This window comes from Microtus oregoni, unplaced genomic scaffold (assembly GCF_018167655.1).
Source record: "Microtus oregoni isolate MIOR12 unplaced genomic scaffold, Mior012 000055F_ref0000237, whole genome shotgun sequence".
Lineage (NCBI taxonomy): Eukaryota > Metazoa > Chordata > Mammalia > Rodentia > Cricetidae > Microtus > Microtus oregoni.
In genome coordinates this window covers 8,777,729-8,797,235 of record NW_024543831.1, presented here as the reverse complement: position 1 = coordinate 8,797,235, position 19,507 = coordinate 8,777,729, and the positions used below count along the sequence as shown (strand labels likewise).

Sequence of the window (19,507 nt, the reverse complement as noted above, 5' to 3'; positions counted from 1 at the left end):
AAGTAAAATGGCCATTTTTAATATTTAGTTTAGCTTTCCAGTTCAAATTTTACTAACTTACAGTACTGTCTATAAGAACCTCTTAAAGAAAATAACCTTAGTATGGTCTATTTATTCACAAATGTAATTGGTAAAAAAATTACCTCATTCATGGATAGGTCCTACCTTGTGATAAACAGTAAGCAAATTTGGGGGTGCAATGTAAACATTCCGTTGTCAATACTGGGATTTCTAATTTTTCCAAATAGACTCTGATCCTCCATCCTTGTGAGCTGTGTGGTGTGAAAGTCACTATGTTCGGTTTACAAGCAACCAGGTAGACGCTTTACTTCTAAATCTATCTATATCTTATTAGGAAACTTCCCAGGTCATAGTCTATCATCAAGCAGAAATTGCGGGTGCTGATAAATAACCCTCAGGCCTACAGAGAGATTACCTGACAACCTCATCAATGACACAAAGCCCCCAGCACGGTGGAGCTGTAAATGTGAAGCCTTGTACTCACTTCGTACTTGGCCGCTTCTGCAAGGCCTTGTCCAGGATAAGGGACGGGGCACTCCTCCTCCTTTCTGCTAGTGTTTTCATTTTCTGTTGAGAAAAAAAAAATAAAGAACAGATGGCTTGTGAAGGAAGTAAATGTTGGTTTTCAATCTAATTTAGCAAGCTTTGTCTTGACTATCAAAGAGTCTACAACCTCCATTAAGGATCTAAAGTTGCCACATCTAAAATAGGACCACAAGTATCAACATGAGGCACAGGCAGTATTTATGGTCAGGGAATAAGGAAAAACAACATCACAGCCTTTTGTATACATGCTAAATGCTAGAGCAGCGGTTCTGAACCTTCTTAATGCTGCAACCCTTTAACATGGTTCCCCACATTGTGGTGATCCCCAACCATAAAGTTATTTTTGTTGCTACTTCATGACTGTAATTTTTGCTATTGTTATAAATTGTTATGTAAATATCTGAGCTGCAGGATATCTGATATTTGACCTCTGGGAAAGGGCCATTTGACCTTCAAAGGGACATGACCCACAGGTTGGCAACAACTATGCTAGGTAGACATGGACCATTTTATTCATATTCCAAGCTAACATTGGGGGATATAATTTCGACACAATTTTATGGTGATGATGTGTTCTCAACCAGGCTTCAGTGGAAGAAAAGATTTTGAGAGGTCAAATAAAATGAAGGAGAATTAGTTAAAGCCAAAATCATAGTGGTTAGAGGACTGTTTTTAAAAGCAGGATTTATTGATTTTTATGTGTATGAGTATTTGCTGGCATGTACCTATGCAGACCATACACATGTAGTGGCCATGGAGGCCAGAGGAGGGCATCAGATTCCTTGGACTGGTTACAAGTGGTTTTGAGTCCTGGTTCTCTGCAAGGGCAGCCAGTGCCTTTAACCATCAAGCCATCTCTCCAGTCTAGCAATCAGACTCTTAAACTGACATGCAATCAACTCTTGATATTATTTTACATTTAAATATTTACACAAATGGGTATTCATCCTTTTAAGTGCACCCATTCTCTGTAACTTTTAAGAAAAATTCATCTTTCATTTAGAAAATTTACAAGTAGTAAGTTACTTGATACTTCAACTTCTCTATTTTTACTAACCAAAAATTTGTGGTGAAGGAGGATCTATTCAGTATGGGATATCCAGATAATTATTCTCTAATTGAAGCTTATGAGTGTTAACAGACATGGATACAGCTGGAGCCTGCTTCTAGAGACTGACCAGTGAGATTAACATGAGTCACAACAGCCATGACGAAACTTCAAACCGTACTGCAAAAGCCATTCTTCCTGCCATAACCTCTCCCCAACATGGCCAGAGGTCTCTCCTCTGCCTGAGACCATGGAACTGCCATGTTTAAAAACTGGACACGGCTCTAGTAGAAACCATACAAAGCTAAGTGGGTGGTCAGGGTCAGCATCTCATTATGTCTCATGAAAGCATCAACCACTTCTTAGGTGGTAAATAAAACGTAAGATGATAACACGGGGGCAGAAGAATCATCATCTAGTTGAATAAGAAACTTATTTAGTATGACTCTTACTCCCAAACTTCATGATGTTCCTAGGGAATCTCTCAAATTATTGATGCTGCTGGCACTCTGGCCTCATTATTGGGGTGCACATCATCATTGTCTCCTATCTGTATACTATACCCTCAAATCTCCCCCCCCACATCTGCCACTGCCACTGAGTGACTGTCTTCCTATGTGAACAGACTCAATACTGGAAGACTGGGTTCATTTTACTAATGAAGTTATAGGTTAATATTATTCATCAAATATATTTCTGATTTTTTTTGAGGACTCCACTCTGGCTTTGTCTTGATACTTCTTCCCCATCTTGATTCTCATGATTAATTTCTGTCATTGTGGTATTTAAAATGTGGACAATCCTGCTGGCCCTCCTGGAGTCCCCGCTACCTGTTTGACCTTGAGGGCTTGCTGACCTTCTCTGTGGGGTCACCCCTGAGGCCTGCTGCTGTGGCAACTTCTTACTGGTGTCCTCTAACATCACCGTCAGCAGACAAAAGTCCTAGAGTAGTTCTTAATTCGTACATGACTTCTAATTCTCAGCTCTGCATTTGGGTTGATCAAGACATTTGGAAAGAATTCAGAGAAGAGCCATAAAATGAAATAAAATGTGAAGAAAGAGCTTAGCGCGCGCGCGCGCGCGCGCACACACACACACACACACACACACACACAAAATAACAGGGAGATTCTTCATTCAGAAGTGATTTCCATGTTAGTGTAGCGCTGTTACACATAGGAACGGGCATCCATCCATGTGAAAGACAGGGAATGGGAAAGAGCAGTGGAACGAGATTCAAAGGTGACCCTTGGCTAATGGGTATTAAATTCACAAAAGCTGTGAACTAACTTTTTCAGAGAATTACAAAGATTCTGAAATGGATTCCTTAAGAATCTGATGATTAAGAAACTATCTGATTTAAGGACCTTTTTTTTTTCCTGAGAGAGTTGTAAAACATGCAAATAAGTAATTAAAAAAATGGTTACAAATGTTCCTTGGTAAAGGTATCTTTAGATACAGATTTTTTTTTTCTTCTTGAAAACAACATGAAAGAATGCCTGTATACACAGTGATTAGATGGTGTTCTAGGTAACACCAACTGTTAGATACATGAAGGGTCAAACACTGACTGAACTCACCTCATCCAGCTTGAGCCATACTGAAAGAGATGAAATCAGATTATACACACATATTACTATTGATAAACGTCTCAGACTTTATTCCTGATGGAGTCAATCCAAGACAATCCAATCCCTTCTATGGGTTTCTATTGTCTAGGAAACAAGAACACTTGAACTGCAGTTTTCTAGGGCATTAAATATTTTTATTTCTGATATTCTCCATGGATTTGCAAAAATAATGAAAAAAGAAAAAAGGGAGAGAAAAGACAGAAATGAAATGAAAGAAAGAAAAGGCAATACATGACTAGGATTCACAGGATTTCATTTGTCCAGAAGTAATAAAAGTCTCAGGAGCAGCTGATATAACAGAAGATACACTGACTTAGGTGTTATTTCATTCAAAATCCATAGTTCTCCCTTGCTTGTATATGAAAACCAAAGGTCTATGGGGTCTCTGATACTACAAAATCACTGCTCTTTTCTTAGGTAACAAGGACTCGAATTTTCTATTTGTTTATAACAACACAAAATTTAACGTATTAGAAGATGAGACTTTATTCCTTTATAAATATAAAAAGTCATGTAAGCTTGTCAGGTCAGGCCATATTAGACCAACAAAAGGTATAGCTATTCCAGGGTCAATCATGACTTGGTTTTATGAGAAACCAACAGTAAACTGCAGACACTGTATATTTTGTTGGCTTACAAATTACTATTCCACTTATCATTATATTCTATTTTTTTCTGAAGTGTTTTAGTTTTAGAGTGAGGTGACATCATAGTAGTGGACGCAATTTGGGAAGGAAATATTTTTGAAAAGTAATCTTTTATCTTAAAAAATAAAATGTTCAAAAAGAAAAATGCATAAAACATACGTTCAATTAAAAGGCAACTGTATATATCTTTTGGAAATTGTGCTTCATATTTTACCACCCATCTAGGTTCGTGAAGCAACTCCAAAATTAACAAGAATTTTATGTGTGCTAAAAATCAAACAAACATGAACTAGCATCTCTGTCTACACTGTCCCCAAATAGGATACGATCTTACAACAAAGTATAAAAGAAAATAGCGACTGCATTTTAAAACCTGGCCCGCTTTGCAAGCAGCCACTTATTTGATAAGCCAAGCAAGGACATTAGGGAGAAATGAAATCTTTGATTTTTATGCTGTCTCCTCTGAGGCTATATTTAGTTTGGCAGGTCAAAAAAACTATTCTGCCCAAGAGCAAACGGACAGAGGTCACAACTGCAGATGGGAATGAAAAGCATGTAATTCATGTTTTGGTTTGTCTTTCAAAAATAACTCAAAGTTTAAGTGATGTTGCCAACTAATCTGCAAGACGTTTCCCACCCTAAGTCAGTTCAATCAGTCGAATTCATCATACTTTCAACTTTCTGTGTTCCCATCTCACTTAATGTGCTATTCAAAAGTTATACAATTTCTGTTGTTGTTTGACACGATCTCTCTGCCGCTTTCTAGAGAACAGGCACTACCTTCCCTTCCAAACTTGCCCTCTTTCTTCAGCAATTATCTCTTGAAACTTGACTTTACATTCCCAAAGATCAGTGTAATGTGTGGCATAGATGAACTCAATAAATAGGGGAGGGGAGTGATGTGAATTTTAAAGTCCAGGCATTCACCACATCAACACCACCATCCCCAAACACGTAGACAAGAAAACAAACACCCAGGAATCGTGCGCACACCTATCATCCTTTCACTTGAGAGGTTACAGCAGGAAGATGGCTGTGAGTTAGAGGCTACACTGTGAGGTCCCATCGAAATAAGGAAAGAAGAAGGAAGGGAGGGAGGAGGGACGATCTTCAGTAGAGGGGCCTCTGCAAAGGACTAGAGAGTGAGCAGCACTGCTGTGCACTGGAAGCTATCCTTTAAGCACCACGTCACCCTCACGTTGTGCTACTTGGTCAACAATCGGTCTGAGGATTTAGCAAAGACTCATTACTCATCAACAGACTGTACCAGGATAACTGGATAACTCCATGTGAAGGAAGGAAGTTAGGGTTGGATCTCATACCACATACAACAATTAACTCAAAAGTGATGAAAGATGTGTGTTACTATAAAAATCCTACAAAATACAAGCTACTTTGGTTACTTTTATGAGGCAATCAATTGTTCCTTCATGTAACACCACAAGCAACAAAAGAACAAAACCAGTAAATCTGATACCGTTAATATTCAATACTTGCACAGAATGGAGATCATTTGTAAATTATAGTTATGTTAAGTGGCTTGTATTTAGAATATATAAATAGCTATATATAAATATATTACAACTCAGAAAGAGAGGCAAATTACCCAAGTAGAAATCAGGTGAAAGACATGATTTCTACAAAGACATATGAACACACATGAAAAATTGTTCAACATTATTAGCCACCAGGGAAATAAAAGCCACAATGAGCTACCAATTTTATCCACACTAGGATGGCAACAATAAGAAGGTTTTCTCATTACAGAGACACAGGACTCTTACCCACCGCTGTCTCATTCCAACTTTGGGAAGCTACTCTTGAAAATAGGTAAAATTCCTACAAACAGTGACCTTTTCCTGCAATTCATACCAAGGTTATGCCCCAAAGAGAAATGCAAATGTGTGTCCACACAAAGGCTTGCACAGCAATGCCCACAGCAGCATTACAGAAACAACTCTGTGTCTCCTGAGCTCATGAATAAATAAGCACAGCATTACAGGTTTACACATGGAATATTACTTGGAAGGACTGACAGGTGCTATGACATGACATGCCGGAACCTTGAAAACATTATGCTAATTTAGGTAAAACAGTCACAAAAGCCCATATATTATGGACTCTATTTATAGAAGCTGTTCAGGACAAGAAGACTCTGCAGAAACAGAATGTACATTAGTGTTTGTCCTGAGCTTGGGAAGATGAGGCAGTGGGAGATAACAGAGCTGTACTGATCCTTTATGAGTTAATCAAAGCTTCCTAAGACCAATGTATAATTAAAGAACCAATCTAGAAACCAGTGACTTGTACACTGAAGCTGGTGAACTGTGTAGCATTTTAATTGTGTGGTCAATCAAAATTAAAAGAAAAAAATCTAACTAGCTGTCTACTAAACCATTAGGCTCTGTCCCAGCAAACTGACTGATGACCAGAAGTTAGAATATTCCTACCACCACCACCTGCAGTATACTCCATCGAAAGGGAAAACTGACTGCTCTTTGTGGGAATGGCTTGGCAGCTCTCCCGTGATCTCCAGAACTGGCCTGCCCACTTGTTAGCGTTTGCTGCCATCCACCCTTAGGTGTTCTAGTGGCGAGTCATCAAAAGTTGTCGGGTCGGAGAGTGGTTCCCATTACTTGCACGTGAGCCCCTCAGGTGGCTAACGTGGGTGGACACATGCAGGAGAGTAAACTTACAAACAGGCAGCTTAAAGAAAGAGCTGTCGTTTTCAGCAACTCAAAAACATTTTTTGGTCCAGAAAATTTTCTTCATATTTTATTGTTTAAAAAGATATTCAGTAAAAGAAAGAACAAAATACACTTTCCCCTTTAGTACAGCCTTTCTCAACCTGTGGGTCACTATCCTTTTGGCAGACTTCTATCTCCAAAAATATTTGCATTGTGGTTCATAACAATAGCAAAATTACAGTTATGGAGTAACAACAAAAATAATTTTATGGTTGAGGGATCATCACAACATGAGGAACTGTATTAAAGGGTCATAGCATTAGAAAGGTTGAGAACCACTACTGTTCTAGTATTTTCTAGCGAAGAATACTGGGTCATTAAAAGTGTTTGTCTCTTTAAAAATATTGAATTTTAATATTAAAATTATTATCAAATTTGCCTCCATTTCCCTTCCTATAACTCTTCCCCTCTCCCAACCACTATTTCTTCCAACTTTCATGTGCTCTAAAGAAACAAAACAAACAAAAAACCAATCCACTGAGTCCACCTAGTCCAGCATGTGGGTGAATGCAGGCCATCTGCTGGAGCATGGGCAGTAACTCAAGGGATGCTCCCTGAAGTAAACCAACCCAACTCCTCCTAGGAGCCTCCAGTTTTCCAATAGCTACTCAGCTAGGAGTGGGACTACAGACGCCACCCATGCTTGCTTTTTGTCTGGCAGTCACAGCTGCTGAGTTCATGTGGATACCAGCCTTGTCATGTCCAGAAAACACTGTTCTAACGCAGTCACCCACCACCTCTCGCTCCTCCAATCTTTCTTTACCCTCAAGGTTTGGGGGGAAGAGGTATTAGACAGATGTCCCATTCTGGGCTGGCCATGCCACAGTCTTTCCTTCTCTGCATGTTGGCCATCTAGAGGTCTCTGTACTGTTATTTCTGCACAAAGAAGGTTCTCTGAAGAGGGCTGAGACATGCACTAATTTCCGGGTATAAAGAAGATAGCTGGGTACCATGTCCATTTAGAAGAATAATAGTAGTAGAGTTTTTACTACGGATTATGACTTACCCACTTACAGATCCTTGGGACAATTAAAGGAAGCAGACATGAGTTTCACTTTGTGGCCTTACATTCAATCAGAAAATGGTTGATTACTCCCATAACATTTTTGCCCCAATTTCACTAGTAGGCATGTGTTGTTGGGCCAGTCATCATTGTAGCTCACAGGTTCACAGCTGGGTACAACTGTCAATTACCTTTCTTCTCTGGTAATGTACATAGCGTCTGCCAGCCAATTGAAAGCTAGCCAGTAGGGATGAAACTTCCAGGTTGGTAGCAGCTTTACTCCTCCATGGTCTCTGACTCAAGTATTGTAGTGTGCTTGGCAACTGGATCTCACCACCAAGTTCTGGAGGGCAACCAAAAGCCATGACAATGTCCATGTTGTTTTTTTTTTTGGAGGTGGGGGGGCAATGTGCCTATAGAACCTCACCAAACAACAGCTCATAAAAGGGAAACCACATATCTGGCATTGGGCTTTTTTATCTGACAGTCTATACTTTTGGAAGAGACATTGTTGTCCCTTCCCCATTATAGGGTAACTCCATCTAAACTCTTTGAAACTATGTTTATGTTTCTATTGAAAGAAGCTTCAATAGGAATATGTTTCCACAGGGTGTCCCCCCCTCTCTGGTCTTTAGAAAGAATCCCTTCTTTGTAAACGCTACAGATAGGTTCTTGTTAGAGGTTTGTATTAGAATTTTAATTTCTTGTCAACCAAGTGCAATGGCAGTGCCTTATTCACCTCTACATGTGAATCCAGACCTGGCCATTCTTAGTTTTCCCAGTGAGTAAACGGAAATAAACATTATCAAAAGTAAGGAATCAGATGAAGAATTTAAGTCAGAGGTGGACTGCAAGCTTTCATGATTTGTTTAGAGATAAAAATTCAAGCATTTCAAACTTCACAGAAATGGTGCTAACATTACCTTTGAGCATTTAAAGTAAACAAGAATAACACTAAAATGAGAGATTTGAGGGAACATTTTAAAGTACAGATTTTCACAGCTAGAAAAACACTGGATCAAATTTACAAACTAGCGTACTCCAATTTGACTCGTAATCCTTTTGTGGATGGTTTGTGTATTCTCTCTCGCTCCCTGCATGCCTGTAGTATTTATTTGTGGAGACGTACTCAAGCCACTGCACAATTAGAGTGGGAAAACACTGGCTCTGCAGTGGGAAAAGAACTTTTTTTAACCTTGCACCTTGCTTCTGGATCCTACTATCACAACAAGCTTTTGACCACGGTGGCAAGCTGATGGTCCCAGCTATTGTCAATTCAGCTTGTGCTAAATATAATATTCTATCTGCTCACAAACCGTTCCATCCAGAACCAGCCTCACCACTTAGCTCAAATAAACATCACAGTAAAGACTACTGTGAACAGATTAACATTCCAGCTGACATTAGGATGGAAACAATTTTACTTTTGGCTCTTTGTTCTTTCCACAAGACAATCATTACTTTCAAGTACAAAAACAAACACAAGAATCTATACAATATAGAAGAGTGAGCACTAGGTTAGCAGACATCCCAGCCTTAAATCTGAGCCCAAATTTTATGACATAATTTTTCAAATTTTCTCTAAAATTGACCCAATATCTGCCCCCCCCCATTTCTCTCTCCCTCTGTATGAAATTCCTGAATCAGAAGGGAGCGTGATACTGGGGCACAGACTTCCAGGAGTGTTTATAGCAAGTGCGATCATCACGATGTCCCTTACACATTCGTTGCTCTCTGCCTCCATCCCTCTCCACAATGGATTCTGCTCTATCATCACTACCAGCGTTGGAACTGCATGGACCGTTGTCTCTGTCAAAGCCACTGGTTCCAACCCTTGACCACAATTCCCTTCCAGCAGCACTCACGTACGCAGGTCAACCACCAGTGCTCTCTGCCTTACAGAGCAGGGTTCTGCTGCGGAGTTGCACGTCATGGCCACCACGAAGATAGTTACCTCTACAGCCATGACACCGCAGTCTGACCACCTCAATACCCACCTGTCTGAGGGCTAAGGGCCTAAAGGTATGATAAACACTGCAGTGATTGGAGAGCCTTATCCTTTTATTTTCCAAATGCAGAGACAAAAGACAGCATGATCAAATTCAAAAGACACAAAGATCAAAAAAGAAAAAACATCCGGAGTGCACCAGTGAGAAGAGAAATAGATCAGAGTCTGTGCAGATTTCTCTATGGTACCATCTGGGAGTGGTTACTGTTCAAGGTCAAATGTAAAATGGTGACTGGGGAGGCAGAAGAGAGACTCTCAGGCATTCCTTGCTGCAAACAAAGTCCCAGGGAAAGCAGGCAAACACAGGCTGTGGAGAAGTGGAGTTTTCTAGATCTTGATACGTGAGCTTCTGGGGCAACACATACCTTCCATTCTCAGAGTCCTCTTGAGTGACCAGATGTCTAAAAACAGCTTCTACATCCAGTTATGCCGTGTGACAGGTGTCTGTCAAAATTAGGTCAGGGTTGCTCAGCGCACTACGGACACGCAGTGCTTATGGGGCTGCTTCTGCTGTTGGCTGGATGTTTCTAATCTAAACTTGTCCTGAAGAAAACACAGTCGAGACGAAACTTAAAATAAACTGGGCTGTGCTGCCTACAAGCACCATCGGGTTGAATGGCAGAAGTTAGTGACCTCTTCTGCTGCTCCTGTCCCCCAAATGGTGTCAGAGTCTCCCATATGAGAGCGAAGCCTAAATATTACCCGGTCCTAGTTTCAGACAACCATTAGGGTTGTGACTACCATGGACAGTCTGCTCTCTGGGTCTTCAACATAATGGGACTTGTAGAATTCTATAATCTTGAATAGGAGAAAACCAACAGAAACAGCAGGGAAGTCAACTTTTCCTCCAGTACAAGTTTATTTTTAGATGTATTTTATCATATCTCTGGAGACATGAGGGGTGTATTTCAAGATACTTCAACTGAGTTACAAAATTATATATAATGTGTGTTTTATGTATATGTGTTTATATATATATATATGTGTGTGTGTCTTCAAAAACTAAATATATGACATAAGTGTATGTTCATATATATATATGTATATATATATATATGTTGATACACTGTCTTAATACATTTTTGGTAGCACTGTTAGTGACCACAAAGGTTGAAAAAAATAGAAGCTGTATAATTACATGTCCCCAGTAAATTGTGTGTGGTGCAGACTTATGATGCATTTACAATCCAAAAAAAAAAATCCAACATATCCTGACAAGGTCACAAGCCATGAAAGAATCGAGACATCTCATTCATTAACAGGAAACAATTCATTTTCAGCATTCTTGCTCCTCTTCGGTCACCAAAGGTGCTGCTGTTTGTCTTGCAGATCCTGATAATCCATAACCAGAGAGAATGCTGAAGTCCCTGGAAGCAAGCATCGCCTCACTGCAATCTGTATTTCAAAACTAGGAACAGCAATTGCACCCACTCTTTAGGTAGCTATGGTTTGTGAATTTTTGGTCTATGAGTTATAACTACCCATTTTAATCTATGAGACTCGATCTTCAAATTGAACTGGAGCTGGGGAGATGACTCAGTGGGTAACTGTTGGTGCTGCGAGAATGAGGATCTGCCTGTGTGTGAATCCCCAATAGCCACCTATAAAGATGAGCTCGGCTGTGTGTATAGCTCTAGCACTGGAACAAGCAGATGGTGGGAGTTCCCTTGTCTGGCCAGTCTGTTTACCCCATAGGAAGGCAAGCTTTGGGGTCCGTGAGACTGGTTCAAGGTAACAAGGCATTATTAAGTCATAAAGGAAGACCCTTAATGCCTTGTTCTAGCCTCTCCGTGGGAACACCCGCACACACACACATGCACAACACACACACATACACATGCATATACATATACACGTATATAATGTAACTCAGTCTCACGACTTCTAAGTTTACTGATGTAACTTTCAGTGACATTTCTCACACATCCTCTTCCACAGCAGTTATCAGAGACACAGGAGGCGGGGCATCCACACAGATCTTTGAAACATAGTCTCGAGTCTATGTTCAGAATGTGCCAGGCTTTCCAACAGTAGGCAAGTTGATAGGCTGAGCTATCAACATGGACATCAGGCCCGGCTGAAGAGCTCCTGAAATACATCTGCCTTCCTTCTATGAAGCATCAGAAAGTGGCAGACATCAAGGCACAAACCCAGAGGGGTGCACAAATACTAAGGCTTGTGAATGTGGCAGCAGTGGTCGCTACTAGTCAATGTTTACCTAACATTACCCAGAGGCTGCAGTGGCTGGAACAAAAGGATCCTTCTTCCTTGGCTTCAGGCAATTCACTCTGTGAGTAGCACCAGGGAAGGGCTCAGAAGGACACAGCTTTAAACAGGGGCTTGTCTTACTCGGTACTGGAGTAAGACTGAAGCTTACTATTAAGGCATTTCATTCAAGGCCCAGTACCAGACACACACTTGGCTAAAGCAGTCAGCTCTTGGTGGGGGTGGGCGGTGGGGAGTGGGGGGTGTTCTCCCACCAAATGCTATAAACAGATTTGGACCCAGGAAATCACAGAGAGGGAACAACAGTGTGTGTGACTGCAGTTACTGCTTTTGGAGATGCTAGAACTATTTTTTCAAGCTATTTTCCTTTGTCTGGTTTTCTGTGCCGACAAATCTCCTTCCTACTCCAATACCTCTTGACCCATTAAACAGGTTTTAATTATTAAGCGAAGCCAAAGGGCCAGTGCGCTTGAGTACGACACAAATCATTCCTAACACCGAAGTGACTCTAATATGGGCTTCCAGGGCTCCAGGACAGTCCAGGACAAATATGGACATGCCCCAAGAACATACTATTCCAGAAGAATTTAAATTGTCGTGTGTATATTGTACTTACATTTGAGAGCCCCAGTCTAGCAACTGCTACATAAATTTATTGTAGGTTCTTCTGAAGACCCCCCAACAACAGACATTGTCTTCTAACTTAGATGGGATTTTCTCTAAAAACCAGCAAATCTTGTGAGTAGCAAATAAAGGCAAGTTATCCAGCTAGGTAATTCTTGTGGTTAAAATAATAAATGAGGCCATAAAATAAAAAGTCTGACTTCTTATAAAACACCTACAGGCTAGTTGCTCAGACAGACACACCTTAAGACCTCTGGACTTGATGCTGTCCCCACGTTCTGAAACCCGTTTTATGTAAGTCTTTTCCTTTTACAGAATTAAAGGGCACTTTAAACAGGCCTTCCTTCCCTTCAACAGTCCAGTGTAGAGCGTCCATCTGAATACCTACATCTGTTCAAATCAGGATCGTGGTTGGTTTTGTTTTTCATTTGCTATTATTATTATTATTATTATTATTATTATTTGAGACACAGTTTATCCGTGTAGCTCTGCCTATCCCGGAACTCACTCTGTTGACCAGGCTGGCTCAAACTCACAGAGATCCACCTGCCTCTGTCTCCTGAGTGCTGGGATTAAAGCTGTGGGCCCCCTACTAGGATAGTGTTTTAATAAGCCATTTAATAATTGCTTGTTATTGTTTTAAGCTCTCCCTCTAAACCTGCTGCCCAATACTGTAACCACTGAATATATACCATTATATAAATTTAAATTAAATTCAAGTTGATTACAATGAAGACAAATTAAAGGGAAAAAGGAGAACAAGTTAGATTTCACCAAATGAAAAACTTTTGCTCTTGAAAAAACAAGGCTACAGAAATAAAAACTACAGGTCACAGAGAGAAAATATTTTGAAAAGCACATACCCAATAAAGGACTTGAATTCAGAATGTATAAAGTACTCTCAAACCTCAGTAATAAAAATGCTAGCAACCCAACGAAAGCTGGCAAGATAAAGAGCAGTTTCTCCAAAGGGAATGTGTGGATGACAAGCATTGAGAAGATACTCAGAATCATCGAGGAGTACAGATCTAGATCACAAGGCACTACTTCACACCCCCGGGGATGACAATAAACCAGAGAGAGGTGATCAGTGTTGGCGAGTGGAAACTGGATTACCATACACTGCTACTGGAAATATAAAATCACTTCACAACAAAGCAACCAGCCTTTTGAAGAGTCAAGTATATGACTAACTATGATCCAGTCATCCCTTGCCTACGTATTTACCCAAAGAAAGCATGGCTCCATGCAGTGCGAGGTGTCGGGCTCTCAGCAGCTTCATTTCTAACAGCCACGAACTGGAAGCAACACAGATACCAGATGAGTGGGTAAACATCCATAGTTCCCAACCTGGCATCCAAAACTGCTTCCAACCCTGAAACTTCCTGATTATTGATGATTATTGATCTAAGATATGAGAGAACATTCTACTCCTGAGTAAATTGGGAGTGTTGGGATCATGGGAGAGGGTAGAAGGAGAGGGAGTAGGAAAGGAGAGGAGTGGAGAAAAAAATATATAGCTCAATAAAAATACGAGAGAGAGAGAGAGAGAGAGAGAGAGAGAGAGAGAGAGAAACATTCTATGCCACATCTCCTGTAATGGGTGAAGACCAAAATATACTAAAAACAATGAACAAAATTACTTTCAGATTATGCATATAAGGTTCTTATGAGACATGACTGAATTTTATATTGAGACCTGAATGTCATCCACAATGGTTTTGAATTATTTACTTATATATAAAATCTAAAACATATGAAATATGAAACCTCCAAGTTTAAATATTTTATCTTTATCATTCTGCAATGAAAGACATTAACACATACAAATAAAAGAAGGATGGAGATAAAATTATAGTGAAAAGAAAGGCAAAAACAAACATAAAATCATATTTCACGTAAGTTGAAATGCACATTTAATCTATAGTGACATAAAGCAGTTGGATGATTTCTTAGGGATATGTCAGTTTTCTAAGTGAATATGTACATCACACCCTAGACTGATAAATTCTAAATATGTTAGGTTATTGTTTGTCAGATAAACTCAAGGGAGCCTTTTAACTCTGCAACTGTACCATCCACACTTCAGGAGTTGCACAGACACATGCGGCTACTGAACTAGACACTAGATAAAAGTCCATCACCTGACCAGGTCCCACCCAAAAGCACTGCTCCCTACCAGGGCCTGAGGAATGACAGAGTATGTGTGTAAGTATGTATGTATGTATGTATGTGTGTATTATTATTATTGTGTGTGAATGATGTATGTGTTGTGTGTGTGGAGGTCACAGGACAATTCTGTAGAATCAGTTCTTTCCTCCCACCTTACTGTGGGCTCTAGGGTATTAAGCCCACGTTTCCAGGCTTGCTCAGCAAGTGTTGACGAGCCATCTCACTGGCCTCTGCTACATGTTTTTATAAATAAAGTTTTACTGGAACACAATCAAGTCCACTCATTTATATACTGTCCATGCTGCTTTGGAGCTGTAATGGAAGAATTAAGCAGGGACCATGAGACCTGCAAACCGAAAGTATTTCCTACCTGTTTCTTTAAGGCTTGGTGGTCCTTCTCTAAATGACAGATTCTAAGGACAAGGGCCACACTGCACATGTTCTTGGCTTTGCAGAACCCAAGGAATGCTTAGGAAACACCTATGGTGAAGCAGGCCCTAGCTTTGAGGACACAGTTGGGAGGGGTGCCGGTAATGGGAAAGAAACAAGTAGATGAGAAAATGCCAGGTACAGTGCTGAGACAACCAAAAAAGCAGAAGGCACAGAGCCTGTCAAGAGGTGGCTTCCATTTAATGAGGAAGGAGACAGACAGACCTCTAGGAAGCCAACTCTCAGGGCAGACGCAAAGGGAATATAACACCGACAACCTCAAAATAGCCATGAATTTGACTTGGTGTATGAAAATGAAGGCCCATGTGGCTGAAGAACATACCAAAGGGGGCAGTGTAAAGGGGTGGGAGAAGCAGTCAGGACCCAGGGAAAGGACCTGCATTTTACTACTCATACAGAATGAATCTCTTTCAGAACTGTAAGCAAATGAACACCCCAATCAAGTCAAATAAAAAACCATCCTGGCGCTGCTAAATGCAGACGGATCACAGAAAGACAGGAAAGCTGTCAGGGGGCAGTTTCTGCAAAGGCAGAAGTTCGAGGTGGCTATGGGGTAGCCTGGACTGCAGTGGCAGCTGTGGGGATGGAGGGCAGACATTCTAGACACGTTGGGAGGATAGTAGCTGCTCTGATGGCTTGGCTGTTGCAGAGCAAGGAAAGGTGTTGGAAACCCAGTCTAGATTACGGGGAACCAATGTGAACTGTAAGCACGGGAGAAATGTACACTAAGTGCTAACACCATCGTGCCTATGTGCCACCATTCATTCATTCAATTTTCTCAGCAGTCTTGGGTAAGTACAGATTGATGAGGCAATGTACTCGTCCTTTCTGTTTTCGAATGAAGGACACCGTGGTGTGTGCTGTGACCGTGGCTGTGCTAAGAGAAAAGAACACAGGAAAAAGGGCACAGTCACCCTTCAGTTACAGGACAATTGAGGCTTGAAAATGATAAAGCTACTCTCTGAGGCTCCTCCCCAGCACCACCCCTATGCTAGCATGCTTAATCAGCCTCGGGGGAGGGGCCGCACTTCAGGAAAACAAATGCTTGATTCTTCCTAATTCCTTAGGTTTACAAAAACAGAAAATGCTTTAAATCTATGCCAATTGCTTAATGTTCATTTGCCATTCTAAATTAGGACATCCTGGCATTTTCACGTTTTATTTGGAAAAAAACGAATTACACACACACACACACACACACACACACACACACACACACAATCTCTGAAGGGTGGGTGATAAAACGACAAGGACAAACATCAGTCTCCAGACATCAAAGACTGAGCCTCCACTCCTGCCCATACATCAAGTTCACAGACACCCATAGATGGCTCTGCGACAGGGCCAAGGTCCTTGGGAGCTCACATACATTTCTATACAGATGTTACCTCTCTGCGCTGACCTCCAGCCAACCCACCATCCTAGTGGGAAGATTAATGAAAGGCCATAAAATCCGTACATGCAGGGAGCCCATGTATCCCCTTGAGTCTCTAATTATAGCAATGCAACGTCTTCACATATTTGTTAGAGAAGATCTAGAATGAGCTCTCATCGCAACTTGTTTCCAGAGAAGCTGGGAAAGGCTGTACCACCGTAAGGAACAAATATGGCCAAATATCGGAAGGTTTTGTGCTGGAGGAAGGGGGGACAGACATGGCTACAGGAATACCCAAATCAATTCCCAGGAGCCCAGAAGCTCTAGGCCCACAGTGCACTTGCTCGGCAAAGTACTGCAGACACCTGACCTCCATCGAAATCCTCCCTCTGCACCCTGGACCAGTCAATCACCAGCAAATGCTACAAGTAGTTGCCCACACCGGTCCACGGTGTGACAGGGAACAAGGGCGCCGCCCCCAAAGGCTCCTGCAGGGTCCCCTCGCAGGAGGTGGCTCCGGGCCAAGTCCCCCACGCCCCGCTGATACCTCCGGAAGCTGCCCACCCGCCGCTATCCAGCCTAGGTCAAGGCCAGTTGAACGAATCTCCGGTCCCACAGTGTGGTCCACGACACCCATCTCTGACACCCCTGGAGGCCTGGGCTGGGCGTGTACCCTCCCGGACCCCTACCTTCCCCAGGCTGCCCGGTCAAGGCCACCTCGGGGATCAGAGGTGGAGAGGGACCTGTGGGAGGCAAGGGGCTTTCCGAGACCGGTTTCCACCAGAGGGAGCAGGGGATTCCGGGAGGTGACACCGCCCCCCCCCCCCTCCCGCCTCGCCTCGCCTCGCCTCGCAGGGACCGTTAACCCCTCTCAGCGCCAGGCACGCGTGGAAGGCGCGCGCCCGTGCCCCACTCCCCGGCTCACCTTCTTGGTGCTGGGGCCTCCCGCGATGCGAGACATCCCTGTCAGCGAGGAGGAGCGCCCCGGCTGCCCCCCTAGACCATCCTGCTGTGGAGACATCGCTTCCATGAAGAAGATCTGCAAGCCAATCCCAAGCTTAGGACAGGGTGGCTGCGCCGCGAGGTCCGCTCAGGCCGGACGCCGGGATACGGATGCGGGTGCGGGCGGCGCTCCTCCCGTCGGGGCCATGGACCGCGGCCCGAGCCGCGCTCGCCGCGCTCGCCGCACTCAGCTCGGGCTGCAGGCGCTCCCCGCGGCCGCCCGCCCGTCCGTCAGCGCCAGCCCCGCCCCGCCCCTCCGCGCCCGCCCCGCCCCCGCCGCCCTCCCCTAGCCTCCCGTGCGCGCCACCGCGAGTTCTCGGCTTCTCGGCTTTTGGCGCTCGACGCAGGAGCCACCAACCTCGCTGGGCGCCTCGGGTCCAGCCTAGTCCGAAGTCCTCGCTGCCGGGGGCCACGCACCGCGGCCTTTGGTCGCAGCCCCGCGCGCCCGTCCGCTCGCTTGCTCCCGCCCGCGTCTTTCCCGCGCAGCTGCAGCGCGGGAGCCGAAGCGACCGTGGCTCGCTTGGAAGGAGTTGCAGGGATCACCTGCCTAGCCTCGCTTTCGCGGGGGACTGCGGAAGGGACCCCCCACCCCCCTCCCCGCCCGAGGCCTGGTGACAGAGTCGGAAAAAATTGGAAGCCCCCGTGGCATCGCCCGACTTCGGGTGCAATCTCGAACGCTTGCTAGCTAAGCCTGTCTGGGTTAACCCTCGGCCGGCCTTGGCTTTTGCAGTCTCAGGGCAGCAAGCAGTCAATTTTCCTTCCCTTGCAGGTTTGCACCACCGGCTTCTGCAGGCGGCAGGCTGCAGGGAGCCTGCACTCTGGAGGAGAGAGCCCAATTAGAAGGAAAATGCAGGCAGAGAAGAGGTTGAAATTTGGCATGGCTATTGAGAAGGCGACAATATGTGGAAGCGTTTATCAGATAACCGCGCTCAGAGCCCAGCTTCCTGATAGCCCGTATAGTGACTCTTTTTTGTTTTTTTATTTTGACTAAATAATAATCAGTAGGCATTTGGAACACACCAGGGTTAAGTAGTGCTCGCGCTTTGCAGGGCTGGCTGCTGGTGGGAATGATTCGGTAGGTGGCATTCTTTCCTTGGAATCAGAACTAGTGAAAAAAAAAATCACTAAGGACACAGCTAGGATGCTAGGTTGTTACGGGTTTGGCCTGTTTTTGTGACAAGGAAAAAAAGGGGGGGGGGTTCCAGTCAGTTTGGGCTGTTATTAAGGCAGATTGTAAGAAATCGAACTCTGGCAGGCAGTGTTTGAAGCTAGAGGATGCTGTCAAACCGCCCCCCTCCCACACTCCCCAACACACACCACCACCACCAAACCCCAAAATTGTTGCGGAAACACAGGCTAATTTTAGGCACTGTCCATACCGTATTGTTAAAGGGAAGCTTAATAAATCTCGTAAATGTCATACATTCACACATCTGTGCATAAGGGGTAGTTACAGCTGTGGCTTTTGTGCAGAGAAGGGACCCCTCCCCCCACTAGCTTGTGTCACTTTTAAAGAGGGCTTTGTGGTTCTGTTCATTAACTTGAAATCATCCTCACGGCTCCTTAATCTCTTAATTCGTTGGTGAATGGACACTCCCAGCTTCTCTTAATCTGCCTCATTTTTTGTTTCAATTATTTTATCTCCAAATAGTTCACTTAGCTCCAAGAATTGCAAGCATGTAGACTTTTTTGTTCTTTGTTGACTCCCAATACTTAAAGCAGTGTCTAACACAATAAATGTTTGTTAGATTAAATAAACTAAGAAAACACATAAATGATATGAGAAAGACCCAGAAGGGTCAACAGAGTGTGGGCTGTCACTCAAACCGTACCTCTGTGGTAAAAGACCCGGTGCCCCAAATCAAGGTACTCTTTTCTTTACTGCGAACGTGGAAAATTTTCACTGCTCAATTTGTGTTTTTATTCCCGAGATTAAATAGTACAAGTTGGCACAGAAAATTACGCCCCCACCCACAACCTAAGTTTTGAGGCAAGGCTACTCAAGAA

General features: G+C 43.1%; 1 protein-coding gene across 1 annotated transcript in view; it reads right to left on the bottom strand.

Moving 5' to 3' along the window:
• Arhgap20 (Rho GTPase activating protein 20) overlaps nucleotides 1–17,705 on the bottom strand; it is an 89,904-nt gene extending 72,199 nt beyond the window's left edge. Inside the window, exons 1-2 of the mRNA XM_041638505.1 lie at nucleotides 17,424–17,705; nucleotides 506–588 (exon numbers count right to left, since the gene is read on the bottom strand). Coding sequence (XP_041494439.1) covers nucleotides 506–588; nucleotides 17,424–17,528 — 188 coding nt within the window. The 5' untranslated portion in view covers nucleotides 17,529–17,705. The remainder of the gene's footprint in view (nucleotides 1–505; nucleotides 589–17,423) is intronic.
• Between the last annotated feature and the right edge of the window lie 1,802 nt (nucleotides 17,706–19,507).